This window comes from Lynx rufus, unplaced genomic scaffold (genome assembly GCF_022079265.1).
Source record: "Lynx rufus isolate CCGP_SWC_20201006 ecotype Redwood Valley unplaced genomic scaffold, mLynRuf1.p SCAF_15, whole genome shotgun sequence".
Classification (NCBI taxonomy): domain Eukaryota; kingdom Metazoa; phylum Chordata; class Mammalia; order Carnivora; family Felidae; genus Lynx; species Lynx rufus.
The window spans coordinates 4,416,738-4,428,918 of NW_025814829.1; the positions used below are offsets into that span (position 1 = coordinate 4,416,738).

General features: G+C 40.2%; 1 protein-coding gene across 3 annotated transcripts in view; it reads left to right on the forward strand.

Moving 5' to 3' along the window:
* AIDA (axin interactor, dorsalization associated) overlaps window positions 1-12,181 on the forward strand; it is a 38,617-nt gene that overhangs the window by 17,653 nt on the left and 8,783 nt on the right. For all 3 annotated transcript variants that reach the window (XR_006961543.1, XM_047076540.1, XM_047076539.1), the window contains exons 5-6: window positions 4,080-4,143; window positions 4,371-4,477. Coding sequence is in view for 2 of the 3 variants with exons in the window: in XM_047076540.1 (XP_046932496.1) it covers window positions 4,080-4,143; window positions 4,371-4,477 (171 nt within the window). In the remaining variant the exon portion in view is untranslated. The remainder of the gene's footprint in view (window positions 1-4,079; window positions 4,144-4,370; window positions 4,478-12,181) is intronic.

Consider the following 12,181-nt stretch of genomic DNA (forward strand, 5'->3'; position numbering starts at 1 on the left):
TATCAAAGCGAGGCACTGGTTATGAGTTGGTTACTTGATCAGAATGAAACATTTTCTACAAATTGGTATTTGAGTATATTTCAGATTGAGTCAGGCAGGCTTCTGCATCTTCTAAGGCCAGAAGGAAAGAAAAATTAATACATAGAACTCAGTTTATTCTGCTAATGTATTTTTGCTTTAAAGGTTTAAAAGAGATCTCTTGATAGTCTAGTCTGAAATTCGTACTACAACTAAGATCTTGAAAGTACTATTTGTTTCATTTTCTTTTGTTAGTCCTTGGTAATATACTACTTCTTACTGAAACCTATCCCCCTGCTCCCGTCACCTGTAAAGTCCTTCCATTGATTGATCCTTCGAGGCCCCAGATTAATCCCACCTTTCTCTGAAAGATTTTTCTCCCTAATTAAGCTCTACCTCCTGTCCTTTTTTTTTTTTTTCTTAAAATAAGTTTATATATTTATTTTGAGAGAGACACAGGGTGAGCGGGGAAGGGGCAGAGACCAAGAGTATCCCACATAGGCTCTGCGCTGTCAGCACAGAGCCCGACGTGGGGCTTGAACCCACAAAACCATGAGATCGTGACCTGAGCTGAAACGGAGAGTCAGACACTTCACCAGCTGAGCCACCCAGGCATCCCTGCCTTGTGTCTTTCATAGGAGCATTTTTTATATCTGTTATCGTAGTCCACCCTGTATGATTCTTACTTAATTCATTTCTCCCCTCAAGGAGATTGTGAATAACCTTTGTATTTTCCCCACAGAGTCCACTGTAGTGCTCTGCGTATCATACGGACTTGGCACATTTTTAAGTGGAATAGGGTTGAATGTCTTCAGGGAATCTTATCCTGTAATTTAAAACATAACTTTTCGGATGGGAAGGTAGCGCTTGTTCATTTTGTCCCTCAGAAAAATGAAGCGAATTAGGCACAAGCAGAACACGTTTTGATAACTGTGTGTCATCTTCAGAGTGTGACCTTGCGGAGGGTGGCAGGCCAGACTGTGTGACAGTGGGCTAGGGGTGCCGGATGCTTACCAGCACGGGTGCACCGTCAGCTGCCAGCCTTGATGGACTCTGTGCTCACAAGAACACCTTCCAGGAAGTTACAAACTGCTTCTCTTCTCCAAATATCCTAAAATATCAGCACGGGTATTGGTGGAAGAAAAATCCTGTGTAAAGTCTAAAGACATCAGAATCTGTTATTCCATAGTTGGTGAAAATAGAAACCTATCCTACAATTACAGAAAATGAGAAGAGATTGGTTATCTTTCTTCTGAAATTACTCATACAAATTAAATATCTAATTGAACATTTCATTTTCAAAGCAGTGGTATACCTAAGAGAAGAAATACTGTTCAGTGCTTGTATTATAGTACAAACACGAGATACTCTTAATAACTGATACCATTTTTGACTTCTTTATTGATTTTTTTACATATGTGGTAAGGATTCTTTTTCCCCTTTGTATAATTAAAATATCATTTCAGTGCTTTCATTTCCTTTATTTTATTTATTTATTTATTTATTTATTTATTTTGGAGAGAGCGAGTGCACGTGCGTGCGAGCAGGGGAAGAGGAGAGGGAGAGAGAGAATCTTAAGTAGGCTCCACACCCAACCATGGAACCTGATGCACGGCTCAGTCCCACAACCATGAGATCATGACCTGAGCCGAAATCAAGAGTCAGACACTTAACCGACTGAGCCACCCAGGCACCCCTCAGTGCTTTCATTTCTGATGTGAATGATACATGGTCTTTTTTTGTCACCCACTTCCCTATTCTTAGTATTTAGCACAATACTGTGATATTGGAGTTAAATTAATAGTTTATTCACAATGAGCAATCATGCACAAGTTTAGAAAGGATGTTTTTATAATTTTAAAAATCATGCTTTTCAGTGAGACACGAAACATTAAATACCGTGGAGAGAATAATATAATTATTATTAGATATATATAAAATTATATATTCTGTATATATAGAATAATTATAACTGTATAATAATGTGGGCTTATACGTCTATGGGACTTAAAATTTCCCATACAATTTCATATGTACTAATTCTCAAAACAGTCTGTGACAGAAGTAGTGTTCCCATTTTAGAATTGGGGAAACTGAGGGGCGCCTGGGTGGCGCAGTCGGTTAAGCGTCCGACTTCAGCCAGGTCACGATCTCGCGGTCCGTGAGTTCGAGCCCCGCGTCAGGCTCTGGGCTGATGGCTCGGAGCCTGGAGCCTGTTTCCGATTCTGTGTCTCCCTCTCTCTCTGCCCCTCCCCCGTTCATGCTCTGTCTCTCTCTGTCCCAAAAATAAATAAACGTTGAAAAAAAAAAAAAATTTATAGAATTGGGGAAACTGAGATTCAGAGTAGTTCCGTGAATGACACAGTGACAGTTGACATAATCTTCCCTCTGGGCTACCAAACTCCTTACGTAGCCTGTTTTCTTCCTTGAACAAGCCGAGCGAGGGCCTGCCTCAGAGCCTTTGTGATTGCTCTAGCGTGTTGGGTTTTTTTTTTTAAGATTTTATTTTTAAGTCATCTCTCTACCCCTCGTGGGGATCGAACTCACAATCCCGATATCAACAGTTGCACGCTGCACCCACTGAGCCAGCCAGACGCCCCTCTAGCCTGTTTCTTAACACTTAGAAAGCCCTTGCCCCGGGGCTACTTATGGACAGTTCCTCTTTCCAGGTAATGGCTCACATGTCTTCCAACAAGTTAGTTTTGAGAGGCCTGCCCTGTCCACCTTAGCTAAAGTCCACCCTGTACTCCGCTTACACACTCGTCCTGTCCTTTCTAACGCTAATCACAGTCTAACACTGTCTTGTTAATTTGTCGGTTTATTTACTGTCTGCTTCTCCCGACTAGAGTCTCAGATCCATAGATGAGAGCAAGAACCCTCTGTCTTGATCACTGCCATTCCTTTAGCACCTAAAACAGTGACCGGAACATTGTGGGCACTTGGTGCACATTTGTTGAGAAGAAAAAGAGAGGAAAGATGAGGGTAAGAGCTAGAGGGAGAGAGGGAATAAGAATGAATGAGAAGGTAGACACAAGCCGCAGGCCTCTCTCTCACTGAAGGACTCGGTAGGAGTGCACAGAGAAGTCCAGTAAGCACCCTGACTGCTGTTGGAGTAAGTCAGATGATCACAGTCTGTGCCCTGGGGTCTCCCACTTTGGGATGACGATATTTATGCCATGGCTATTGTATCCGCAGACTACAGCACTCCAGAACAAGGCCGAATAACTTGAGTACGAAATCATAGGAACGTTTTGGATTGCTCAGTTATCACCATGACTTCACCTTCATACAATTGGAGGTAGTTACTGAAAACCCATAGCACCAGCTACAAAGCACTGAATTACACACTTAACAGTGCTTCTGTAAGGTACCCGTAGTTCTAGTGCCTTCCCAAATGCAGGCAGAATCATAGAATCTCTTTACGTTTACCTGCCAGAATGTAATCATCGACCACATTAGAATACAGAGGTGGTGGGCGCCATGTTACCGAGAGACTTCTTGAGGATAAATCCTTCTTTGTGTATGTGTCTGTGTATGTAAGTACATATATGTCTGCAATAAACTATTGTAAATGACGTGTGGAAATTATAACCAGTTTTATCCAGTTTTGCCAGTTTTATGGAGTTGAGGGGAAATCTAATCAGGGCAAAGACCAGAATGAGCTCGTGTACCTCTAATTGGTTATCTTTAATACCGGTCTTTTAACTGAAGAACTGCAGGGAGGGAGGTCTTCTCTTTCTCGGCTGCCCCATATCTCACTGGGACCTTGTACAAAGAACTGTTTTGGAGTTTATTTTCCATGAGGGCTCTGAGACTCTGGAACTTAACTCTCCTTGGAGATCTGACAAAGTACTGGTACCTGCCGTGTATTACATATTTTCATTTTGCTGAGACCTTCAACGGACAAGTATATTGTGGTTCTGAATGATTCTATGATTGGGAATTTTTTTTAAGTATTAACATGCATAGTAAAATTGATTAAAAATCCGCCATTTCCAATAAAACTTTTTGTTTTGATCCATGGAAGAATTTATGTATCCTCCTCTCTGTTTTTATTCTAGTCCTAAAGAATATTCTTACCTATAATAAAGAATTTCCATTTGACGTTCAGCCTGTCCCCTTAAGGTAAAATAAATAAGCACCACTATTTGTCTTTTCATTTTATTGTCTTATACTTATTTTTCAGATATTTCTAAATTTTTATATCAACACTACCATCTTTAATATCAATACAGCAATATGTTTGTCAGCATTTTTGCATCAATGTCTTAACTGTGAAATGAGTGGCTGTGATTCCTCTCTAGTATATTTATTTAGGTAGCTCATTATCTTATCTGCTGTTCTACATGTAGAAGAATTTTAGCACCTGGTGAAGAAGAGAATCTGGAATTTGAAGATGAAGAAGAAGAGGGAGGTGCTGGAGCAGGGTCCCCAGACTCCTTTCCTGCTCGAGTGCCCGGTGAGTATCCCTTATTTCAAACTGGACATAACTGAATCCAGTGTGAGGGTGTTGAGAACTTATTTGGGTACTTGGTACTGGGAAGTAGAACCTTCCCAGAGCTCATGCCAATCTTAAAAATGAATTTTCACTGCCATGTTGTTGACTGTAGCCATTTTGTGAGTATAGTCTGGAAGTATCTCACTACCTATATAACCTGACCACCCTGAGGTCCAGGGATTCGCTAGGAGGACTCACGGGACTTAACATATAGTGTCTTCACAGCTGTGATTTACTGCAGTGAGCAAAGAGCAGAACAAAGTCAGCAAAGGGAAAAGGTGAAGTCTGGAGGAAACCAGGTGCAGGCCTCTGAGAGTCCTCTCCCAGTGAGTCACGTACCTCGTGCTCCATGTGAAATCTTGTCTCTGAGGGAAGTAGATAGAGATTCCATGCCCATAGCTGTAATGGGGGTTGATCACAAAGACACCCTCTGCTTAGCTCTGGCCGGAATTCTAGACTCCCAGAAGGAAGGTGCATATTCAGCGTACGCCATATTGTTGGCACAGTTTATGGATAGTAGCCACTCTTACTGGGGAATGGTGGGAACGTGCCCCACATCCAAGTTCCTGGATTCTAGCCAAGGGGTGCCCTTGCCAGGAGGCCTTTCTGAGAATGAGTCTCAGGCCTGCTGTGTTAACTGTTTTCTGTACACTATCATAAGCACTTTTTAATGAATCACGAGTAGTCATGAAAACTGAATCCAGGGGGAGTGGGTGCTGAGCAAATGCCCTTTTTCCCATCCTGATTTAGGAAAGCCAGTAATGTATGGCAAGCCTTCTTTATTTGCAGAAGATCTCAGTGAGGATCTGCCCTTGGTGTAAGTGACCTAGGCAGGCACCCTGGATTAGTTTCTTACTTCTCCCAAGCACTGGTTTACTCTCTTCTGGTCTTACACAGTGTGTAGTTTTCCTTTGTGGTAAACTGGTCCACTTCGGAATGATAGCAATAGGCTATAAGGTTATCGTGCATTTTAAAATAGACTCTGGAAGCTTTACGGTAGATCTAAATACAGTCTGTGTGTCATGCAGATAACCCTCTTGGTAATGAAAGTATAGTAATATTCCGGTATTTTTGAAACTCCCTGGGGGAGGCATTCTGGGGTAGGAACAGCATAGGCTTGAACCAACAGATACGTGGGCTGGAGTTCCACTAGGCTCTGACAAGGACTACTTGCAGGACTTTGCTCTTGTTTCCTGAACCAGTCTGCACTTCAATTTCTTCATTTGTAGAATGGGATAATAGTAGGTTCTAAGTTATAAGGTTACTGTGAAGGTTAAGCACGGCACTAGGTCTGAAGCTTTGAGCACAGTGTGTGTCGTATGCTGAGTATGTGGTGACCACTGTTGCTTCTCCCTTCACCACCCTTCAGTGGACGGTCGCGGTACCTATGCTCCGGGTTACTGGGGGAATCACAGGCACTGTAACGGTGGCTGTTCTTGTGAATGTTTCTTTGGTCCCAGGGCATTATTTCCAGCCTGCTTTGCTTGATGAAGAATGGGGTGTTTTTCTTACTTTTGTCATTTACGTAGGAAATTTCAAGGGGGTGAGAGAAATCATTTTGCTCTTTTACTGACTGAATAACCATTATTCTCTTTTCAAACCACATGTTGTAATTGATGTAGCTTCCAGTGCTGTAAATTTCAGTCCCATTTGGTTGTTTGCTCACTTACTACGCTTCTGTGGCAAACGGGATCCTTAGCAGATGATGCGAACCATGGTACAGATTAAGGTCTTTGTGGGGTTCGGGTTGCTGAGTTGAATAGAAACTAACACCATAAATTAAATCCGTTTGCTCCGTAAGATTAAACCCAAGCTAAATAAATTTTTGTATTCTGGTATTGCATTGTGATATCTCATTTTAGAGACACAGGAAGGTTACCAAACCTTTTGTTCCCTGAATTTCTTTTTCCTAAAAGTAAGAAAGAGCACGTTTAGTTTAATTAACTGAATTTAGTTTGTCATATGAATGTTATTAAAAAGTAATTTGTAAGATATTTATTGAAATCACCACTGAAATAGGAAGGTGGCATTTAACATTTAATTGTAAAGCAGGAAAAAAATTTTTTTCCTTGTTACTTTGAGGGAATCCAACATTTCAGTGATGCCTAGGCAGTATCCGCATTTTGGTGGCAACAGGGTTCTAGGAATTGTGACTTTTTATTTGTCACTTTTGTGTTTATATAATTTCTTGAATTGTAAGTTTTTTGTGGCTTTTTAAAGTCAGATTTATTGAAGTATCATTTACATATCTAGCTCATCATTTTTAGTGCGCAGCCTTAGGAGTTTTGACAAATGCACACAGTTATGTAACCACTACCACTGTAAGGCTGATGAGGAATGAGGTTTCGTATGTGGTACAATATTGACTCAGAGTAGTTTTTTCCCATTTAAAATCAAAAATGACTTTCAGCCAACCTTTCTTGAAGAAAAAAAAAAGCTTAAGAATCTTAACTTTCCTGACACTACTTTCTCTTTTCAAAAATTTAAAACCTCACAGGCAAACAATAAATTTCTTTTGAATAACTGGCTTAAGCGAAAATGAGATTTAATTGTTCTAAAGGTAGGCTTGGTAGATTTCATGTAAGTAAAGGTTATAAATTGACAACCTGTTATTTATGTCCAGCAAATGTATTGACAATGTTGAATAGTAAAGCTACTAAAATCATAAGCCAAAACAATATGAATTCAAAAATAGCCTAAGGCACCATTTTCAAGATTTTAAAAAACATTTTCCAATTAAGTGAGAAGCTCAAATATAGGCTTAGCTCTTTCAAAATTATTGTGTTGAATGTGTTGATTTATCTCTTATGTAGGCTTAAATATATGTACGCCTTTATTTTTGAAACTAAAAGAATGAAATTTACCTCTTTAATGTGGAAACAATTTTAATATTCACTTGGGAAAAACATAGGCTTTTGTAAAAGACTCTACCATTGGCTTTAAAGTTGGATAAGCAGTCCCCTTTTGACTGTCAGAAAAGCCATAATCAGAGTAAAAAAGACAAATAAGGACCCAACAACCTTAATAGATAAGAAACCTTTACCTTGTGACAACAAAGGCCACAAGCATATTAGAAAATTGCGCAAAGGCCATGGACAGTTGACACACATACACAGACACACAAATACGTACAAAGAGCCCTTAAACATGGGAAAAGATATGTAACTTCTAACAAGAGACATACAAATTAAAACTGCTGTTGCGGAGGCTGTGGGGCTGGTGCGAGTACAAAAAGGCACGGCCCCTTTGGAGGGGAATTCATCGATGACAACACAAGTAGACATTTTATTCTTAGGTCCAGCAATCCTGCTTCTAATAATTTATTCTGAAGTTATACCTCCAATAAAATGAAAACAAAGAACAAAAAAAAGGCTGGCATATACATCAGGTTATTTATTGTGCTATTACTTGTAATAGTAAAATATTAGGAACAACCTAAATACCGTATGTAGATTGGTGGAGTAAAATCTGATACATAGAGCACTATAGATAATAAGTAGGAAAATCTCCACGAACTAATGAGTGATTTTTGAGAATATATTGTGAAATAAACAAAGTACACCAAGGTGATACACCTTAATGGATTGAGGAAAAATCTCCATCTTCTCAGTCGGTGCAGAAAATGTTTAAATTAAATTCTAAATCTATTCTTGAGTTTAAAAAATTCTGGCAGACTGAGAACAAAGCACTTCTGTAGGGACACTTAGAGCCAAAATCATACTTAGTGGTAAAAATTGAAGCTTTCCTTTTCAGATCGAGAACAAGGCCGGGAGTAAGAGTGCCGGCTATTACGTCTTTTTATTAACGTTGTTCTGGAAGTTCTAGCCAGTGTACTAGGAGAAGAAAAAGAAATAAAAGATAAACATTAGGGGCAGAAAATCCCTTTTCTTTATTTGTAGATGTGATGAAAAGAATGTAAAAGAATCAATAGCTGAGTAATTAGGATTAATAAGAAAGTTTAGCATGCATGGTTCCTTGGTTAGAAAAAAACAGTCTGTACTTAAGAATTGATTCTATCTATAAACAAGCAACAATTGCTTAGAAAATGAAATAACTTTTGTTAGAGTATCATAGAATGTTAAATACCTAGTAATAAATCCAACAAAAGAAGTATAAGACCTTTGGCACAAGAACAGACACTCAGATCACCGGAACAAAATAAAGAACCCAGAAATGGACCCACAAACGTATGGCCAACTAATCTTTGACAAAGCAGGAAAGAATATCCAATGGAATAAAGACGGTCTCTTCAAGTGGTGCTGGGAAAACTGGACAGTGGCATGCAGAAGAATGAACCTGGACCGCTGTCTTACACCAGTCACAAAAAGAAACTCAAAATGGATGAAAGACCTCAACGTAAGACAGGAAGCCATCAAAAGCCTCAAGGAGAAAGCAGGCAAAAACCTCTTTGATCTTGGCCGCAGCAACTTCTTACTCAGCACGTCTCCGGAGGCAAGGGAAACAAAAGCAAAAATGAGCTATTGGGACCTCATCAAAATAAAAGCTTTTGCACAGCCAAGGAAACAATCAGAAAAACTAAAAGGCAACCGACAGAATGGGAGAAGATATTCGCAAATGACATATCAGATAAAGGGTTAGTATCTAAAATCTATAAAGAACTATCAAACTCAACACCCAAAAAGCAAATAATCCAGTGAAGAAATGGGCAAAAGACATGAATAGACACTTCTCCAAAAAAGACATCCAGCTGGCTAACCGACACATGAAAAAATGCTCCACATCACTCATCATCACAATGAGATACCACCTCACACCTGTCAGAATGGCTAACATTAACAACTCAGGCAACAACAGATGTTGGTGAGGATGTGGAAAAAGGGGAACTCTTTTGCACTGCTGGTGGGAATGCAAACTGGTGCAGCCACTCTGGAAAACAGTATGGAGGTTCCTCAAAAAGCTAAAAATAGAACTGCCCTACGACCCAGCAATTGCACCACTAGGTATTTATCCAAGGGATACAGGTGTGCTGTTTCGAAGGGATGCATGCACCCCCATGTTTATAGCAGCACTATCAACAATAGCCAAAGTATGGACAGAGCCCAATGTCCATTGACGGATGAATGGATAAGGGAGTTGTGGTGTATATATACAATGGAGTATTACTCGGCAATCAAAAAGAATGAAATCTTGCCATTTGCAACTACGTGGATGGAACTGGAGGGTGAAATTACTCTAAGTGAAATTAGAGAAAGACAAAAATCATATGACTTCACTCATATGAGGACTTTAAGAGACAAAACATACGAACATAAGGGAAGGGAAACAAAAATAATATACAAACAGGGAGGGGGACAAAACATAAGAGACTCATAAATATGGAGAACAAACAGAGGGTTACAAGAGGGTGTGTGGGAGGGGGGGTGGGCTAAATGGGTAAGGGGCACTAAGGAATCTACTCCTGAAATCATTGTTGCACTATATGCTAACTAATTTGGATGTAAATTTAAAAAATTAAAATTAAAAGTATAAGATGTTTGTGAAGAAAATAATAAAACTATCAAGAGATGTTGTCTTTTTAATAAATTGAAAGGTATATTTCAGTTCATGGATTAGAAGAAGCAGTTTGTAAAGATGTGACTGTTTCTAAAATCGATCTGAACTTCGCTGAAATTCCAAAGGTTTTTTTTTTTTTATTAAAGAACTTGAGATCTGTTTTTATAACTTACATGGGAATGCAAAGGGCCAAATATAGTTGCCTCTTGAAAAGTAATGTCGAGGGGAGAATTTGCTTTACCAAATGTCAAGGCTTCTTACAAAGTTACAGTCATTACGAAACTACATAGCCTTGCAAGTTTAAGAGATGGTCCTGTGAGGTAGAATGGAAAGCCCAGAACAGCCCATGCTTGATTTGTGACCAAGGTGCCCTGTGGATCAATGGGGGAAATGATGGGCTTTTAAATAAGTGGTGCTGGGACAGTTGGGTGTCCATGTTAGACAGAATGGGCTTGGGCTCCTTCCACACACCAAAGACAAATATGTATTCAAAGTGGATTGTAGAATTAAATGCAGATGGAAAAACAATAAGGCTCTTACAAGATAAGAAAATACCTTCGTGATCTTGGAATGGGGAAGGATTCTTGAATAGGACACAGAAAGCAGTGAGTATAAAGGAATTTAGAGTTAAGAAATTGATTATAGGGGCTCCTGGGTGGCTCAGTCAGTTAGGCGTCCGACTTTGGCTCAGGTCATGATCACACAGTTTGTGAGTTCGAGCCCCACATCAGGCCCTGTGCTGACAGCCTGGAGCCTGCTTCGGATTCTGTGTCTCCTTCTCTCTCTTCCCCTCCCCGACTTGTGCTCTCTCTCTCTCTCTCAAAAAAAAAAAAAATAAGTGTAAAAAATTTTTAAAAAGAAATTGATTGTATTAACATTGAGCATTTATTGTAATTAGAAGACACCATTAACAGAGAAAGGCATTTTAAACACATAAAACTAATCTTTGGTGTTAGAAGTCAAGAATGGTTGTCATCTCTTAGGGTTTGGTTGTGCTGGGGACACAAGGAGGGCTCCTAGCGTGCTGGTAAGATCTTTCCTGGATCTGGTGGCAGTTATGCAGGTGTGTTCACTTTGTGAAAATTCATTAAGCTGTACTTACAATTTGTACACAATTTATATACCTTTTAATATATAATCCTTCAATATAAAGTTTCTTTTTAAAGTAAGTCACTGAGAAGCTATTTACAAAACACGCATCCAACAAAAGCTTGTATGAAAACATGAGAGAACTTTTGCAAATAAGACAAAGGTGAACATTCCAATAAAAGATGTGCAAAATAATCGAACAGATACTTCAGTAAAGAGGAAATCCAAATGCTCATCCTAAATTTTTTTTTTAGGTTTATTTATCTTGAGAGAGAGAAAGTGAGTAAGCAGGGGAGGGACAGAGAGAGAGAGAGACAGAGAGAGAGAGAGAATACCAAGCAGGCTCTGGGCTGTCGGCACAGACCCCGAGGCAGGACTCGATTCCACCCACCGTGCGATCATGACCTGAGCCAAAATCAAGAGTCGGACGCTTAACCGACTGAGCCACCCAGGCACCCCCAATGCTCATTCTGAAACGAAAAGGGCCTCCACCTCTGTCAGTCATTGGAGAAGTGCCTATTAAAACTGGATCAACGTTTCTCCACCTTAAACGGACCAAAGAGAAGGGTGTCATGGAGGGTGGGGCTGTGGGTGCAGTGCTGAAGTGGGCCTCTGCACAAGTGCTTTGGACACAGGTTGTCTTTACGTGGTAAAAAGGGGGGCGATGCCCTGCGTGACTTGGTGGTCCCTCTCTTTTGCAAATGTGTGCTCACATACGTTAGAATATGTGCGCAGGGATGTTACAGCCGCATTGGTCCAAACAATTTCCAAAAACTTGGAGCCCCTCTTAATGCCTGCCAACAGAAGAATGAGTACAGAAACTGTGCTACGTTGATAAACCCCACGTACCATATACACCCGTACCGTGTGTTCATACAGGCGAACAAGTTACAGCTACCGGCGGAAGCAGGCAGAACATTATTACACCGTGCTTTTCGGTAATTATTTTGAAAGCCAGGATAGTGAAGGATGAGAAGAACTTTGGGTGGTGGTAGAAGGGAGCCCCTGGGTAGTGTGTATCTTTTGACCTAAGTGACGGTTCCCCGGATGCCTGCTTTCCGG